This window comes from Morone saxatilis, unplaced genomic scaffold, assembly GCF_004916995.1.
Source record: "Morone saxatilis isolate NCDOM2014 unplaced genomic scaffold, NCSU_SB_2.0 Contig8, whole genome shotgun sequence".
In the NCBI taxonomy this organism is placed as follows: Eukaryota; Metazoa; Chordata; class Actinopteri; family Moronidae; genus Morone; species Morone saxatilis.
This window is the reverse complement of record NW_023340257.1, coordinates 16,046,178-16,065,116: the sequence shown is the minus strand read 5'-3', so window position 1 is coordinate 16,065,116 and position 18,939 is coordinate 16,046,178. Positions and strand designations below refer to the sequence as shown.

Below are 18,939 nucleotides of genomic sequence, written 5' to 3'. Positions count from 1 at the left end.
TGTGCAGCTCAGAAAAGATATTCATAGACTAACTATTTTTTGTGTAATAAGATAAAAAACTGAAGTTGACTGAGAACTGAGTTGGCTACTCAAATACAGAATATAAAAAAAAAAAAAGTTTGAGATTTTGCTTTTGCAACCAGCAGACTGTTAGCTTAGCATAAAGACTGGAAACAGGTGGAAACAAGCTAGCCTGCTCAGTTCAGAGGTAACAATATCCGCCTGTCAGCACATTTTAAGCTCACTAATGAACATGCTACATCTCATTTGTTTAATCCGTACAACAACCAAAGGGTAAAAATATGTTGCTATTGTTACGTGTGACTTCCCACTGTCTCAGCTGGTCACCTGGCAACAGGTCAGAGTGAGAAAAAGTCCTTTGGACCGAGCCAGGCGAGTTGTTTCCTGCTGTTTCTGGTGTTTAACTTAAACTAAATCAACCAGCTACCTTACAGACATCCTAGTGGTATCAATCTTTTCATCTGTCACAAAAAAATTTTTTATACGTTAACAGCAGTTGTCTTGTTGTATTCCAAATTGATCATGTTGTGGTTTCTTGTAATCTGATGTTGGATGGGAAAAATGTTAAGTAAAGAACACAAAAACTAAAACCATGTTTTTAATTGTTATTAGTCACAAATTCGCCTCATTAAATTTAGGTCTCAAACTGTCTGTGATGAATTCCATAATCCAGGCACCCACCCTTGTTATTATCTACTGTTTGAGAGTTTGCCTTAGATGCCCCTTTAATGCTGACGCCCACCAGGCAGGCAGCCCGGCACACAGATTTATAGTCCTAGAAGCCCAGTTGGAAAAACTCCTAGTTGGATGTTGACAGTAAGGGATGCTGGATACCAACTGTTCTGATCATCATTAACAAAAAAACAACTAGCCAACTTTTCCCAGGATAATTGAAAATGAAAATAAACAGAAAAGCACAGCTGCATCTGTGCTTACTTTTCAGCATTTATTTTACATTTACTAGTAATGGAAGCACGTCTGGTTTTCCTCAATTCACGTTAGCAGCGCAAAGAGAAAATAGATTTGTTGAACACCTGAATTGTGCCAACCCTGCACAGTAAGAGCTGTTGTTGGTTATACTGTATAGTGACATTGTAATCTACACCATTATGCAGCATGTTACTAAATGGTTGGCATTACTTATGCAATGTTATTGTGCTTAACCAAAAACAACATTGTGATATTCCTCCCATTATCATTTTTAGTTTGATGAAGCGTAACATGTCATGTTTGTTTTTAGAGTCCCAAAACAGAACAAAAACACCTACACACTGCATGTTGAAATAAAAGATTGATTTAGCTCTGGTTTGTTCTTGGAGGAAACTGCAGGCCGGCATGTCAAGACTTGGCTGATTGTTATGTACTGTTATATTATGTATTCATCAGGTAACTTTGTTTAAATGCCACGTAAAATTATCTGGAATATTAAACAAGACATTTACATCAGAATTTGATTGCACTAATTCAAATGACTGACCTACACAACTTACAACAGGTTAAAAGTTTGCACATTGATGCCCTGTATGACAGTGAGAAGTAATTGAAATGATGTTCCAAAAACAATAATCATGCATCCAAGTATCGAATGTCACTTTAATGTTATCTTCTCACATCACTGTTGTGTGCAAAAAGATATCATGTCTTTACACAGCTAATTTATCATTTGTTAGTAATGAAATTAGACACTTAAGTCGCTTGGGGTGAAGTACATCATGCAATTTAAAAGTGCCAGGTGTGATTTGAACAGACTTTATTGGCCTTGTCATAAAGGTAGCGGGCCGCTAGCCAGATCAGTAACACTTAATAGCAGCATATAAACAGAGCCACAGTAAAAGTGTCTGTCTTAACTTGTAACAATACTCCAGCATTCAGATAACATGAAAGTACCACATTTTAACCCCAAAAGCTATACATTTTAGCTTCAAGTACCCAAAACACATATCTGAGCCCCTGGGACCTTTATTCCCTGTATAGTGACTGGAAGGTGAATTACAGAAAGAGTTCAACAATTTCTCTCATATTTCACAAAGTTTTGCCCATCATTACTATATGTTGTGATAACATAACACTTTTTAGGAAATTGGGAAAATGTGACATGGAAATCAATATGAGCAGAAAAATATTAAACCAGTTCAGCCACATTATATAATGTTAATATATAAAATATTCAAGTGGTCTAAAGCACTAGTTCCCAACCCCCACTAAGGGTTTCCAGAGCTTCACAGGGCTTCGCTAGGCCTTCTTGATTTTGAGGGGTGTAAGAAAAAAATAAAATAGGCCAATATCTCAAAACTGAAAAACTAAACTAAATGAAATTGTTTTAATTGTTTAGATTATTATTTATGATATACAAGTGATAAAACCTCACAGGATAAAATAATGGTGAAGACCTGAAGACAAGCTATATTCAGACAGCCTTCACTTTCTGCTAAACAGCCTTGTTATGTTTATTCTAAATCACTTGTCAAACTTTATGCAATTATTGTGTTCAGTATTCTGGTTAATAAAACACTGTTTATCAGTTGATCTAAATTGTTATTGTTATGCATAACAGCCATAAAATATGTCATTTAGTCAGGGGTCGTCGGTTTACTCAATGATAGAATAGGTTGGGAACAACTATTTTAAAGTTAAATTAGAATTTTATTTTCAGCCCTTCTCGTTGTCTGACCCCTTATATTGTTATCACAGATGTTGTCACATTCCCAGAACTCAGTGATGAAGTTGTTGTCATAAGCGATAGAAATAATGAATAAACTCGTATCGTTTTAAAACAACAAAATTATTTCAAGTAGATGTGTGTTCATTGCCAAAGAAAATAAAATACAACATTTTTATTGCCTAGTGCTCAGTGGTTAGCAAATGAGATAATGAAGTGTGCACAGGGCCAGGAAATAAAAAAGTGGGGCGTAATTGCCATCCATGTGGCTCTCTGTGACAGGATGTGTGTTGCAACCGACTTACAAAACCAAAAAACTGATCTGAATTAGCTCCAAGTAGTGAAATGAAATACTGCAATAATCACATACATTCAAGCTATTACATTCACTCTTTTTTTTTTTTGGAACATCAGCAGCATAAAGTAGGTACAGTAGAAACCTCTTGTAGCTTTATCTCTGTTGAAGAGAAGCTGCGGTTAACGCCTGCTGGGTCTCTGTCTGTTGCAACAGTCACAAGGTTTTGCGACATTGCCAAAGAGGACCTATTCTTATCGAGACATATCAGCCCACTTCATATTTCAATTTGTTGGGTTTTCAGCCTTTCGCAGTTTCTTTCACTTCCTCTTTATATTTGGTAACATCAGCTGTCAAGTCGACAGCAACTCTTATAGCTTCACATGTATGTCAGTTTACTCATCACACGGGTCACTTTCTAAATTCTTCCCTTAACATTACTCATGAGAAAAAGGTGATAAAGATAGATTCTGTTAACATAAAAGCTGCATCTTATATTTGATATGCTATTTTTTCACAAACTGAGGAAGAGAATGAAGAATTAAACAACAGGCATGATTTATAGCAGAAGGCAAGTATGTGTGTGTATGAAAAATATATAGTTATTTTGACCTATGGTCACTTTTCCTCCCAGATAGTTGAGTGTCGCCGTGATGACTGTTCTCTACAATTGGTTTGAAAACGCTATAAAAGTTGCTCCAGGTAACTCGCTGCGGTCTCAAGCACTTGTTAGAGAGGAATTTCCCTAATGGATGTCCAGACAGGGAAATTACCCTGATGAAAGTTTATTTCCTTGTGTTTCTGCCACGTGTTTGAATGTTTTCTTGCTTCTGAAACAGAACACCTACATTTATAGGACATCTGTGCTATAGATATGCTTTCTGTGTTGAAAAAGCCACTAAACAAAGCTTGAGGAGAACTTACTGTACAAATTGATTATATGAACCAGATGCACGTAAACGCTTTCGCTAGCACACACCCACTCATTCTTCTTCTTTGTATCTTTTTCTGTATCTCACACGCAACAAACCACCTCCTCACGCTCTAACTGCAGAGTATGGATCAGTGAAATTCCCCTACAGCACAGAAACACGCTTACCTTTACATTAACCCGCTGTGGGACTCACCGACAGCATTATTATGTGGTCCTAGAGGAACTAAATCTGGGGCAAAGTTCAGACAGCCTGGGGATAAACATGTATATTTAATTCTTTGAATGACTGACTTGAAATAAGGGTAGTGGGTGGGAATCTAGTGTTCAATCAACTCCAATGTTCTTGGGAATCCTGGATCAATGTACTTTATTGGACAGTGTGTAAAGATTTTTGAATTAGTGTTGAATTTGAAACTGTAACTTCATACTGAGTTACAAGAAATGAAGGATGGAAAGTGACTGATTGAATGATTAGGAGATAGGGCAGAGGTGCAATGGAAACGGCAGAGGTGCAAGGGAAAAACTGAATAAACCTGGCTTAAATTAGAAGTAAGAACTCAGAGAACTCAAAAACTAGTTAGTTTTACACACCGTTAAACTGTATTTATTTGTCATACTTAGGCCTAATTTCCACATCAAACTGCAGCTCTTTCTAAAGGAAAAGTTCAATATTCTGTAAAATATCATCTCTTGAAATCAGTCTCATGCCTTTACGTTAAGTACAGTGTAGTCTTGCATCGCCAGAATGACACATTTTTAGCTGAACCCATCACATAGGGGGAAAACCCCTTGTTTCTATTTCTTTGATAAATCCCAATGGTGTGGGTTGTGCTAAGCCCTTGCAAAATAATGTTGGGGGCTTGTTTTAGTTGAACAATTTTTAAATTCTCGCGAAAATAAAGATAACAGCTGCAAGGTTGTTTACATTCGTACTGTTTGTGACAAGATCAGGGTGAAGGTAAGGTGCCATTTTCAGTGCGTAGGTTGCTAGCTTTGAGTACAGTTAAATGCAGATAGCAGAAGGGGAAGAAAATGCTGAGTGAAATAGTAAAATATTCAAACTAATATGAATAAACTTAAAAGCTCCAAAAGAAAAAAAAAGTTTTATTCACATTTTACTACAAAGAACACTGTTATCTCTTAATAGTGTCTTTTTAGAAGATTTACCTGTAAATAAAAACAAATGTAATTATTTTTCCCCCTAAAGCCCTGATTCGTAATTGCAGGTTTTGCTTTAAGGCTGCGTACAGCACCAGACAACCTCCACCAAGAAGGTAGGGCAGCTTGTACAGTACGTTGCCTGAGAGGGGGCTCAGTATTGCTTGCACATCTGCATGTGTTGTAATACTGAAAGCAACTCAGATCAGTAAGTTAGCGGGCACACATTACCTGCTCAGCATCAAACGACACACAAAGTTAGACAAACACATTTAGCGAATAGTGGAACATTTAGCTGTTAAAAAACAAAATATTTTCCTTAGGAGTTGTTGGAGACCAAAACTGAACGAAGATACATAAGTAAGTGAATACTGGACTTCTTCTATAATATTCCACTCCAGAATAAATGCTTCCATTATCCATGTCTGCTGGATGTGTAAATGAGAAACCTTTTGCTATCAGGTTTGCCATATTAACTTAAAAGATGACAATATATCAGTGTTGTGTTTCCACTTTTTCACTACCTCTAAGTGGACCAAAAAGCAGTTATTGGATTAACAAACATAAATTAGACTGATATCAATCTTCTCATCTTACTCTTGGAAGGATAAGCATATTTCCGGAAATGTTGAACTACTCCTTTAAAGACTTCTGCAAGACTGCAGCCTCTCTCTACCTCTCTCTCTGTGTGCTTGCTCACTGCTGTAAACAGTCCTCTGTGAAAGGCCTGTAATCTCTTCACTGGCTCCTCTCATCCCCATGTAATGATTCTGCAGTGAAACAGGATCAGGAAGAAGGAGTTGGGAAGAGTCCTCCAGGACCAAGAAGATGGAAAATAATGGGTCATAGAGTGTAGACATCCATTACGTGGTCTGTTTCCTGAAAGACACAGGAATCATCAGCCCCAAATATCATCTTATGTGTCTCTGCCAGGATGTACCCATTCACACCAGCTGGGTCCAGGTACATAAAGAGTCTCAGTCGAGAATTCAGTTAAATTATTTAGACCTCAAAGAAGTGGTTGATTAGTCAGTAAATCAATGAACATAAAAATAAACTGCAACTATTTTCATAATTGATTCATCTTTTAAGTCAAAAATGACAAAACATTTCCTATTTCCAGCTCCTCAGCTGTGAGGATATGCTATTTTTCAAAGAAATTCTGTCATTTTGTAGAGAAATGAATCAATTTAATAAAAAAAGGTGATCGGCAGATTTAACAAACATTAAAATATTAAAATAATTGTTAGTTGCAGTCCTAAAATTATTTCTTTGACAATATTTTAAGATATGAGTCTAGGTATAGATCACAGAGTAGTGGATGGTACTAAATGAGTGTGTTTGCACATGTAAAACATTCAGTGTGTGTGCATCCGCCTATGAATGTACTGTATGCATCTGTTTATACAGGACACGTATGAACAAATTTGCTTTCACTCACGGTATGTTCCTTCAAAGCTTTCTGCATCAACACGATTCTTTGTTCTCCAGAATATTCACCCTGATCCTCGCCTGCTGCGTACCGTTTCTGGCCTGCTCTTCATCCACAGACTGATACATTAATATGCTCCTGTTTAAGGAGAGTCTGACATCTCATCAGTTTTGGCCCCACAGCCTGCAGTGCTTGGAAAAGACAGCTTGTGATTAGTGTCCCTTTCTGCTGGGGCTTGAGGTCTGTTGAGACAACCATAAGAGGCAGGGTGGCATGCAGGAGCAGAAGCAAGGGTGAGGGTGGTAATGTGGAGCGAGACAACAAGGGCAAGGATGATGGAGAGCGTATAAGGATGCATTTCTGTTTGAAAGGTTTCTGGCAACACTGCATGATGAATGAAGTGTACGATAACTGCACGTTGAGCAAAAGAGACATTTGTCATTGTGTTTGTTAGTGTGTTTTATGCCAGTAGGCCCAAGTTTAATTTTTCCTTTAAGTATTAATTCAAATAACAAATTGTTGCCAGCATAAGGCTTGTTTTTTGGTGATAAGCCAAGACAGTTAATAGTGTTGTGATTCTTGTCCAAAAACGACATCTTTTGCATTGTTTCTGAGGCTTTGGAAACATGTATTGGATCTTGTGCCTCCTGTATTGTGCTGATATCCTAAAAAAAAACTCCAAATAAATCTGGAGCCAGTTGAAACTGCACTTTGTTTGAGTTCAAACAAGGGTGTAAAATTTACACAACACTAAATTAAAATGTGTTGCGCCACACAGGCTATTTCTTACATTAGTTGTTACTAAATAATCACACCTAGTAACTACAAAGTGTAATTGTTAGCTAACTGAAGAAGAAAGAACTTAACACACAAACTAATGGATTTTTGAATAGAGGGTGTAACTTGACATTTTCTGTTAAATGCCAGTGCAAATGAACAGAGTAACTGATGTGGGAAAATTGACTGACTGTGACAAAGGGGTGGCATCGGGTCAAATTACAAAATGTGAAGTTTGTTTCTTGCAAGGAAAGATGTTCTAATTTGAAGGGGAAACTGAGGCCACACCATCTCGATCTGTGTACATCTCATTTCGGACCATGCGTTTGTCTGTGTGAGTATTATTATAATCCATAAATACTTCTGGTATTAAGCCTGTGGAATCATTTAGAATCCAACATTGGTTGTGCAATTCAAGAAATTTCACACAACCTGAAATAATATGATTACTTCCTAAAAAGTCAGGAACATCTGGACGTTGTTTTGTTCCACTTGGACTGTAACCACTTCTGGCCTCTAAGATGACAACACTGTTTCAGGGTTTTTAACCAATTATGCCACTGAGCTCACCATCCCCATAGAAGCATCACCAAATATTTGCTGTTGTTCTGTGTTTCCATGTAGTCAGACTCTTTCTCTCTCTCCCTCTGTTTTTCTTGTGGGTGTAGATGTAGATCAATATAAGCGACCACATCCGTATGAGTTTAGCTATTTAATGAGCATGGAGAGGACATAGTCAGCCCCATGTCTGGTCCCTCTGGTAGTCTGGTTTGGCCTGGCTCTGGACTTGCTCCCTCTGGCCCCTCTTACTCTGTCTCTAGCTTATTAGTTTTCAGCCCAGGCCATAGCAACAGAGAAACATTTACACCAATGCACAAAAACACTCAATCAGCACAAGCCATTAATTAGTCCAGTGTTTGTTGGATATTTCATGGAGGAAATGGAGAATTGTTGATAGAGAAGAGGAGTGAGGTGACAAAGAAGCTTCCTGGGCCAGCTGCTGCTCCTGACTCTGCCCAGGATGAATAAGCAGCCAGCTGCAGCTGTCTAGGATGCCTGTCTGTGGCGTGTCATATATTAAAGGTTGGTGCAGGAAAAAGTTGTGGTTTTATCATGTAGCATTGTCTGCATCTGTAATCAGGACACTTTGTACTTCTGAAAACTAAAGGCATGCTCCCACAGAGCGCGTTGCATCGGTTTAACGAGACGGATGTTGACATTTGGTAACAAGACTAACCACAGTCTCAACTGACACTGATACTAAACACACGGCCATGTATCCTCATCTGGTTTTAACACCAAAGTGCCGACAAGTCCATCGTGTTCTACTGTTACAGAGAATTGAATCAGTTCGATTTGGCTCCATCCAGCAGACAACATGTTTGATCTTGTGGGACAACGGGTTACCAAAACAGTGTCCCCTGAGCAAGCTTCAATTTTTGTAATTAATATATTGATTCTTCGATTAGTCAATTAATAATTTGGTCTCCCAGAAAAAAAAAAGATAATGACAAATGTCCCTTACCATTTACCACAGCCCAATGCAATGTCTTCCATCAGCTGTAAATAGTCCAGCTGTAATCAGCAAATGTTTAATATTTTGGTGGATTTAGAAACTATTAACTGATAATCAAAATTGTCACTGATTATTTCCCAACAGTAGTCACTGATTAAGCACTTATCAGCTTGTCCTGGTATGCTAGTAGTCAGGCATCATAAACAAAAACACACCCAAAACACCAAAGAAAACCTGCTCTAAGTGTGATGGCACAATATATAATACTGATCTCTCCAAGTTTATCCCATATTATTAAAATAACATTTTACTGAGTACTATAAATGTAAGATTTCTAAAATGCATCCTAATCTTAGTAACATATCACCAATATGAACCGGTATCAAATAATAGACTGTATTTCTGTATCGTAATGGCTGAGGACAGATGGTCATTCATGCTACTAAACCTGCTCTGGATAAGTAACGATTAAAACAGAAGACACAGTTTTCTTGTATTTTCCTGGCATTACATTATCTGAACTCTGAGCGGGATGAAAGAGGGGATGCCTGTGCTCTGTAAACTGGTGACGTGTGGAGAACATTCTGAACATTTGTAATCTCTGAATACCAAAGACTCTGTCTAACCCCAACCCTCTCTTTCTTTAGATTGCAGGTTTTATCAACGCCATACACCCATTTTGCGGCGACACAGAGAACCTGACGGCGTTCCGCTTCTACGCCCTCAACCCCATCGTGGATCCCTGGGTTTTCATCATCTGCCGCAAGTCTGTGTTTCGCCACCTTTGCTCTCTGCTGAGCTGCCGCTTCAGCAAAGGAGCTGTGAAAACAACAGCACACTGCGCTCTGTCTTTACCCCTTGACAATCACATTCAGCGCAACCCTCCGGACGTGACAGTTCCACAGACCAACATGTACTCCAATTTACCTCTGTGACCCAACAGAAACCCTCAACTGTCCAGGGTCACTGGAGGCTAGGAGACTTTCATGTTTGATAAAACACTGGAGCATTCTGAAATGAAAGTTTAACATTTGCATACAGGATTTCTCCACTCACCAAGACTTTGACAAAGAAGTATCTGTCGCAGTGGAAATCTTCTATATGTCGCCGTTTCATTTTCCCTATGAACTAACGTTGGAAAGAATGATTGCACTAAGTCTTAAACTTCCACTGACTGATGGAAACGGTTTCAACGTTGTGCCATAAAACAAACAGCACTGTAACTTAGCACTTAACACATCAAACCATATCATGCCTATGATTAATATACTGAAAAATCTGAATATATGCACTCGGGTAAAGCTATATGGGTACACAATATGCATGAATGTATACTGTCTTATTTCTCTCAGCTTTTACTTTAAGGCACTGGCCAAGTAACTCTTGATTTAGTTGACTGATTAAATGAGATGCAGGTCACAGTCAACAAGTAGATGGTAGTTTATTTCCCTGTCATCACTGGGGTTGATGACTTGGTAATCCAATTCCCTTGACCAGAATAATAATGCATCTATCATCAGTGAGAGGGATGCAACAGAGACACATATTTTATTAAAAAGAGGAGAAGTTGTCACTTGAATAAATGAACAGATGTAGAAGAAGCAGGTTCCCCAGACAAAGTGCAGTATAAATATTAATAAGCACGTCTTAACAAAACTAAAAGTCTACAGCCCTGCTAGCTGTCCTTATAAGGCACTTTGGCACAACTGTGCTTTGAGCTAAAATGTAATGCCAGCATGTTAATGTGCTCACAATGACAATGCACATGCTGACGTATAGCAGGTACAATGTTTACAATATTCACCATCTTACTTTAGTGTGTTTCCTTACTAACATTTGCTTATTAGCACAAAACACAAACTACAGCTGAGACTCATCATCAATTTTGCAGTTTATTTGGTCATAAATTTTTATAAGGAGTACGGTCTAGACCTACTCTATTTGAAAAGTGTCGGGAGATATCTTTTGTTATGAATTTGTGCTAAAAAAAAAGAAAAAAAGAATTGAATTGAATTAAATAAATGTATTGGACAAATTGCATTTTGACCTTATGATGGCACTAAATGAAAAGCTAAGGGGCTGCTAAAGTTATCACAATTTATGCTCTTGGCACCACAGATATGGCAATCCATCTGATAGTATCAAAGTGGCAGACAGATGGATGACATTTCCATCTCTAGAGTGACACCGCTAGCATGGCTAAAGAGTGATTTTCAAAAACAAATCTTGAATTTGGATTAGTTACTACTGGAATATAAAAATCCATGACTGGGTCCAAATTGTGTTGCATTTACACTGTACCTGTGAAAATTGCTCCTATCAGAAACTACTTGTCTGACTCATAGTGCAGTTTGCTCTTTGTTGAAATAGATCAAATAACACAGGGGTGTTCCCTTACAGACTGCACTGTTCCACCTGCAGCACAGACTGCCAGTACTATGAAACATGAATATGAACATGTAATATATGTACAAACAGATTAGAATTTCATCTTTTTGGTCGTTGTGGTCAGTTCAAAAATGACTAATTACTATTGTTACTGTTGTTGTTAAAATCATCTAAGCCCTCTCACGGTCCAAAAATGCAAGAAATGAAAAGTAAAATTAGTGAAAAGATTGGATAATCCGAGACTAGACTAAGTTTAGGACGATTCCAAACCTTGCCTGAGAGTGAGTCAATCCGGTTTAAAAGGTCACTTTAGTCTCAAACTAGGCTTAATTCATATTCAATGTATTGCATGAACATTTGATTCCACCCCTCCTTGTCACCCTCACTGATTTCTAAGCTACCTATGATGATGATTGTCTGTGAATGGTCTCTTAAGAGCCTCTTGTGTTTGGAAAAACTCTGCTGCTCCAAAAGGCACTGTGAGAATTAGTCTGTTGTTGTTGACTTTAATGCTGTAACTGCATTTAAATGTAGTATATTTATGCCTTTTACACTGTGCTATAATGTTTGTCTTTGCAGTTGTGTTGTTTTGGTTTATGCAGTGTAGTGCAGACATGTTGAGTGATTTGAGTTTGTTTTTTTTGTTTTCTTTCTGTGTTGCACATTCACTTTTCGCTTATAGTCTTTAAATGCTCAGTCATGCATGATCCCGAGGTAAGTCATACACGTTACCACTAGCACATCTGACCCTTGAGGGTGCAATTATTTGAGTTGTAAATCCTTGAAAAAATGAATGAAAGAATACATTTTTAGAAAACAAAATAGCATTCATTATGTGGTACACATTTGTTCATGTGAAATAAAGTATTAATAGAAAAGAAAACTAAAAAATGTCTCACAACTTATGTCTGTATATGTTCCCAAAGAGAAACAGAGAGATGTTTTGCTAAATGTTTATGCTGATTTTGTGATGTCCCATTAAGGTCTGTGTTCTATTTATATGTTCACCACTTTTGAGAAGATTTAGCAATTTTAGAGGGCATTGCCTGAACACTCTTGTTTTTGTACACAAAATATTTGTTATTAATTTGACTTTTAGCAATTAGGTCATGATGCAGCAGGAAAATGATGTGTGGGTGTGTGTGTTTGTGTAAAAATGTGACGTTTTTACAAATAGTAACAGAAAGAAAGCTAAAGTGTTAATACTGACAGATAAATATTTACATTTGAAAGTGCTGGTTTATGTGGGAAATAAGGAGGGCTCACGCAAATAAAAATGACATGCAACATTAACAATACTGAATTCAAGAGATGAATGATGACAACTTATCATGTAAACAGTCTAATTTTTATGTAATAATATTGGTTTGCCATCTTTAGAAACTCATGACCTCAAAGCCTCATTTATAATTTATTGTTGAAGAGCAGCAGAGCAGTGACTGGTACTGCAGCACCACTGTGTGGTTAACTGGTGTACACGGTGTAAACTGTCAGTTTCTCCACAGGCAGTCGATCTTCAGTGACAGTGTAGTGGCAAAAAAGATGACGCTCATATGCTGTAAATCAATGCAGTTGCAAAACTGTGCAGACTGTATGTATGAGAGAATAAGATTTCACATGTGAGAGTAATTAGAATGGCAATGTCGTTTGTTTTATCAGCAGCGCAGGCAACGGACTGTTTAACGCCTCTGCAGCCAGTTCATAACACAGGCCACATGTTCACCAGAATTAACCACGAAATGTCACATAGTTTCTTTGATGTGTAAAAAGAAAAAAAAAAAAAAAAGATTCCATTCCTTTCAGCCCCTTTGTTTCATCTCACACTCAGCGTCTGATTTATTATTAACAGTACTATATTATAGAAAAATATAAGAAACTATAATTACATGCTGAGTGACTTTATTGCTACTTGTTTGTGACTTTACTATGAAAATATTAATAATCCATGTTTCTTTGTGTAACATTTTCAACTGGTTCTCAGCTCGTCTCTTCATCATATACAAGTTATGTTACCATAAATAAAACATTCTCAGTGAATTCACCAGTGAATAAACAAACTCCAGAGGACTAAAGAAGACACACTATACTGACAACAAACGATGTAACACAAGCAGTATTTTATTTTCTGTCTGTTCTCTGTCACAACTTTAAAAAACTAATTGTGTCAGACGTGTGTCCTCCTGTGAGAGGAAAACTCAAATCTCAGTAGCTCAATCTCCACACAGCTGACTACGGAGGCTCTACGAGTAGCTTCCTGCCTCAAACAGTTTGATGACGATGGCTTCGTGGGGCTGCAGCTCCAACGTGTCCAGAGTCATTGCTCCCAAACGGTCCATTCCTGTGCTTGACACAAACACTCCAGCTTTAGGTATACTCGGGGCCCAGGCAGGATCCAGGGCATGAACCTCAGGTCCGACGTTGAGCAGGATAAGGAAGTGAACACAACCCCAGGAGCGCAAGTAGGCCAGGACTGCGAGAGATGGAGGAGAGGGTAGAGTGGAGTTGGAGGAGGAGTCGGTGGAGGAATTGAAGGGGAGGAAAGTGAAGCTGCCGTACAGAAGAGCTTCTTCTCTGGCTCTGGAGCGACTGAGGGAGGTAAAAAGAGCTACAGCTAAATGCTTCGCCTTCTTCTTGTCCTGAGGGAGGGATGGTAGAGACGTAGAGAAGTGTCAGACAGTTAATGACGTGATGTGAATGGACAAACTGGCTTTGTTACTCACTGTATGAGTGTCTGATGGTTCATTCATCTCTCCATGTGACGAGCCAGCCTTCAGAGACACGTTCTGTATGGAAAAAAATATTTGGTAACATCTGACTTTTGAAATGGATAGTTAATGCTCCTCAAAGTCCTCAGGCAGGATCTCACCTGTGTTTGGTCGATGTCTTCGTCATACTGGACTGCAGGGGATCCTGGCAGCGTCATCATCAACACCAGGAGTAATTTCTTCAAGTCATGAGATGCTTTACCTCCAATCTGCAGAAACACATTGCAGTTGTATATTAACATAACCGACAAAATAGTTGCAGTTTTGATAATTGAGTAAGTCTCTCCAATGTGAGGTTATATCTTTGCAAACTGATGTGTTACTGTTGCTTTTCTTTGACACACAGTATGTTACTCAATTAAATACCTTTGGATCAGACAAAAACAAATATCTGAAAAGCCGCCTTGGACTCTTAAATTTTGGGCGTTTCTCACTTTTTTTCTGATGTTTGGGACCAAACGATAAAATCAATTTGATCAAAAAAATCTTCAGATTAGTTGCAGTCCTACATTCAGTATATTCAATTTATGCAGGCTTTGTAAAAGTATGTAAAATTATACCATCAAGTAGTATTTATATGCTTTCTAAATGAAACATTTCTGCCAAATAAAATATATAAAAAGGGAAGACATAGGTATCTAAAGCTTGCCCGTCGTTTTATAAAAAAATCTTATTCAGACTGTACTTTGCCACCAGAATATACAAAAGGACTTTAATAGAAGTTTATTGTGTACTGAATTATGCTCACGTTATGTGGTCCCTACACATACTGTATGTCTTACCGTCCAGCTGGGCCATATATCTTCTTCTCTTGTTTGCAGGCTTGTCTCTATAGCAACAGCAACTTCCTTAGCAGATAGTAGGTGAGGCGAAGATGGCAGAATCGACTTCATGACCACATCCACCAGCGTAATGTTGTTTAGAGGAGACAGAATGTCTTGCGTCTGTTTTACCACCACAATCCTGAAGAGACACACAGACAGACAATTAAACCACCTTGGAGCTTCATTATATAACGAACAAAGACATCTGTCCACATCTGCATCTGTAACGATACCTTTCCTCCTCCTCCTTATTGCTGAATTCCTTGAAGACGCCTCTCCACTCCAGCAGAGTCTGAAATGTAAATATTTTATTGGAAAATGAGTTTATGGAAAGTCGCATTAGAATACAAAAACACTACTAAGCATCATTTTACCTTTTCTGAATACGCTGCATCCGTGTCACAGATTGCAAAGCCGTCCACACCCTGCTCCAACCAGAACCGGAGTGCATGCTGTGGAAGAAGTAACATTATGTTTTACTAAATCTAGTCTCACTGAGAATTTAAAAGCATGACCAGAGAATAGGCTTGTACAAGTACTGTGTTTGAGGGCTCGTCTGCATTTCCTGCTACATCTTGAGGTCCCAACAGATCCAGTTGACAGAAGTCCAACACCACTTTGAGACCTGCAGGAACAATAAAAAAGCAAATCAATCATCAATTCATGTAGGAGAAAAAAAAAAAAAAAAAAGTCTTAGTAGTCTTAGTCATTTACTCGCCTGCTTTATTGCTCTCTGCAAGCAGATGTTGGATCTGAGCCAAAGTGCTGCTCCTTTCACCAGTCGCAGTGACATTGAAAGGAGACACCCCTTTATCAAACAGACCCTCCAGGATTAGGGCCCCTATACCCAGGGACCTGAGGTACGGAAGCTGCTCACACAGTGCTTGAGAGATCAAACATTAAACTGAGTTAGTAAAGTTTCATACCAACATCATTCCTCACTTCATTTGTGCCTATTTTTAATCTCAGTACACTTTTTAGTCACCATTTATGTTTGGTTCACGCAGACTACTAAATACATTGCTTCATGTTGTTAACAGATGCTCATAACATACGTGGTGTTCTTGTTTTTAAGGTAACCTATCTGTTCCCAGTAATTTTCTGCTCTGTTAACAGAGCCATGTGCAGAGCTGAGATAAGATTCATTCTCACAGTGATCAAACAGCCTGATTTCTGCTTTGTCAGCGATTGCGGTCTGATTGAAGATTTTTTTTAAACATTGCGGTCTGATAGAAGATTTTCGAACATTGTGAACATAACTGTCTGATTAATAACAGCCACCTGGTTCTCACAAACTGCATTCCCACCAACAAACCTCTGAGCAATGCATTACTCAAGCTACAGTATCAACGAACATGACAAGGGCCTTAAAGTGGGCTCTGCTTTTTTTTTTTTTTTTTTTCACATGATCTTTTTGTGTCAAAATCCACTTTTAAAACCATATTTCAGTTTTGGATTTATATTTAACCTTATTCTTGAATTTGTGTGCTAAATATAAATATGAGCGGCCACTTAACACTTTCTGTGTAAAGTGGCAGCTCATATTTACCCCCCTACCCCCCAGTATGAACGATACTTGGGGGTCAGTCTGGAGATACGGTCATTCCTTTAGGTGGCCACCAGGAGGCACATAGTCAAACTGAATGAATGTGTTCCTCAAAAGTTACACATTGACAGCACCTGGAATAATGCGCATTGTTTTTGAGGGGGCTAAAAATAAAATAACTTTCTAAAATATTGCACCTTTCTAAAAAAAAAAATGATACCGGTATTTGCTCACCATTGACGCCCCCTGACTCCTCGGCCTGCCCCTCGGTGAACAGGTCGGGCTGCAGCTGGTAGAACAGCGACTTCTGCCACCACCTGAGCGGCGTCGCGACCGGCCGGGGGCTCATCACTACGATAGCGATGGAGGTGGCGAGCATGGCCACCCAGGCCAGCCAGAACAGCAGAACCAGGTAACAACGCACCTTCCTCCAGCCCGCCCCCCCCGCGGCGACCTCCAGCTGCTGCTTGCTCATGGGCTGCCACTGCTGGACCGGCTCCGGCTCCGGCACCGGGATGAGCAGTGGGGCCGACTCCGAGGCTACCTCACCGCCCGACAGCCCGGGACCTGGCACGCTGCCGTACCCGGTGTCTCCCGCGTTCAGAGGCATCCTGCCCGGCTGCAGGTGGGAGGACATGAAGTGAGATTAATATAAATATAAACAGAAAGGTAAGTTATAGCAGGCAGAAGTTGGCCAACTGTTGCTGTAGTTTGTGTTTGTGCCTGTTGGTTTGGTTTCCATACCGCGCTGCCTGTCTCCTCTCTGTCACTGTGTTCCATATGGACCACGGGAGGACCACAGATGGTAACACTGCTGCAGGATTCAACCACCGTACTCAGAAGGACTAAAAACTTTCCCCCTGCTACTTTCTGTTACACAGGTGTTTCAGTTGATTCAATTAACTGCAGGTCAGGTGACACCCCACAAATTAATCACAGACCCTTTGCTAAAGGCCTCAGTGAGGGTTTCCCAATTAGATTTTCTCTAAGGCAGGCAAAGAGGGATTTCCAAAGTAAAATGAGTGACATTTTGGAATATATCCATTTGACTTGTGCTGTGATAATCATATATTTCCTTTATGTTATTCAAACTTTAGAGCAGGGCTGCCCAAGGAGTTAGTGGCAAGATGAACTGACCCCTTACTTTACTTCTTATCACACTGTACAAAATACAGAATGTTCTTTAATTTTACATAAAAAGATAAATGACCACCAAACTTAAAATAGGATTATGGATGTTTATATACTCTATGTGTATCTACTTTCTAATATTGATGGCTGTTATTATATCAGTCTGATAGTATCCCTTTGATCACAGCTGACTTGTTGATCCTTCATTACTCTTCATATCTATTTTCATTTCATATCTATTTTATTAAGTCTCTGTCTGCTATTGCTGCAGCCATTTTATCCAGGACACTCGTGTAAAAATAGATTTTTAATGTCAACGGGGCAATGTCCTGGTCATATAAAGTTAAAGCCTGGACTGAGACCATTTAAAAAACATCAGCCTCATAAACTTCCCCCCAAATGCATTGACATTTCTGTTAGTTCCTATAAAATGTTGACATTTTGCAGATACAAGCTTTACCTGGCAGTAGTTGCTGGTTTAGGGGCCCTCTGGTGGCCATTAGGCTGTAAACAGCTGCTCTGGACCATAAGGCTCCAGTCAGGTTCAAACCCAGCACCATCCTGCTGTAAGGCAGCACTAACCACTTTGTCCACCACCCAAACACAGTAACAGTCATTACTCACATTTTCTGTCCGAGTTTCTTGCCTTTCCCTTTGTTCTCCTTTTCCTTCTCTTCTTTTTCTCTTTGTATTTCTCTACAAGCGTTCCCAGCCGAGCAGTGCCGTCCTGAGTTGAGTATTTGACTGACTTGTCAGGCATGAGGAGGTGAGAAGGACACTCTGTCCAGTGAAAGCTCCGCTCAGTCAATTAATACAGAGGTGCCGAGCCTCACCACACCCTCTCAACACATTCTGAAGAACCCATGACTGCCACAGAGAGCCCCCCCACCCCACCCCAACCCGGAGACCTTCATGTGGCAGTCTTGACTTTGACTTGAACCATCTTTTTTTAATTATCATTTTTATGTATCTCCTGTGTAGTTTTCAGTCATTGTGATGAATGTCTTGGTTTTGAATGTTTGAATAAAATGCAGGATTGTAAATTCAAGAATCTGGAGGCATTGAGATACAATGAGAGATTTAATCTAGTGTTATATTTCAGGCATATATTTTTTACATGAATGATACATTAAATTAAAGAGGATCTGACTTGGCAAGAAAATGGGAAAGAAATATAATTTTCACTAGGTATATTTTCATAGCGTATTCATGAGTACGCAAGGAATTGCCACCGGCCCCCACCTCCATAGTTTTCCTTCTGCTCACTTCACAGGCCATATGTACGTTGACCCACGCGTTATACAGGTTGGAAAACTAATGAATACATGCAAAAAACGGTGCCAACTAAATACATCACGCCTAGGTCCTTTAATTGGAAATACATAATAATCTGGATAATCTATTCATCATTTGAGTTTTAAAACTGAAAATACCAAACGTTTGCTGGCTTCAGCTTCTGAAAATGTGATAATTTGCTCGGTTGTTTTTCTTTT

At 39.1% G+C, this 18,939-nt stretch overlaps 2 protein-coding genes across 4 annotated transcripts in view; one reads left to right on the top strand and one right to left on the bottom strand.

Annotated features, from left to right (window-relative positions):
* Positions 1-12,462, top strand: part of ptgir (prostaglandin I2 receptor) — a 23,797-nt gene extending 11,335 nt beyond the window's left edge. The window contains exon 3 of the mRNA XM_035680700.1: positions 9,440-12,462. Coding sequence (XP_035536593.1) covers positions 9,440-9,727 — 288 coding nt within the window. The 3' untranslated portion in view covers positions 9,728-12,462. The remainder of the gene's footprint in view (positions 1-9,439) is intronic.
* An 813-nt stretch (positions 12,463-13,275) lies between these two features.
* LOC118342189 (4F2 cell-surface antigen heavy chain) lies at positions 13,276-18,216 on the bottom strand. 3 transcript variants are annotated; one of them, XM_035680664.1, is made up of 10 exons: positions 18,071-18,216; positions 16,550-16,934; positions 15,488-15,652; positions 15,303-15,394; positions 15,144-15,221; positions 15,003-15,061; positions 14,728-14,908; positions 14,047-14,154; positions 13,901-13,963; positions 13,276-13,816 (listed from the first exon to the last, which is right to left on the bottom strand). In XM_035680664.1, the coding sequence occupies exons 2-10, from the start codon at positions 16,923-16,925 to the stop codon at positions 13,421-13,423; spliced, it is 1,518 nt and encodes a 505-aa protein (XP_035536557.1). In that variant the 5' UTR covers positions 16,926-16,934; positions 18,071-18,216; the 3' UTR covers positions 13,276-13,420. The 3 variants fall into 3 exon arrangements, with proteins under 3 accessions (XP_035536557.1, XP_035536555.1, XP_035536556.1); XM_035680662.1 differs by lacking the exon at positions 18,071-18,216 and adding an exon at positions 17,060-17,344; XM_035680663.1 differs by lacking the exon at positions 18,071-18,216 and adding an exon at positions 17,060-17,343 and having other exon boundaries at positions 13,421-13,816; positions 15,309-15,394.
* Between the last annotated feature and the right edge of the window lie 723 nt (positions 18,217-18,939).

Excerpts from the sequence above, each read along its gene's own strand:
- LOC118342189 (XM_035680662.1), bottom strand. The coding sequence starts at position 17,095 with ATGGAACACAGTGACAGAGAGGAGACAGGCAGCGCG. Across the intron at positions 15,395-15,487 it reads TGCAGAGAGCAATAAAGCAG|GTCTCAAAGTGGTGTTGGAC; the intron begins GCGAGTAAATGA and ends TTGTTCCTGCAG. Across the intron at positions 14,155-14,727 it reads ATATATGGCCCAGCTGGACG|ATTGGAGGTAAAGCATCTCA; the intron begins GTAAGACATACA and ends GTGTTTCTGCAG.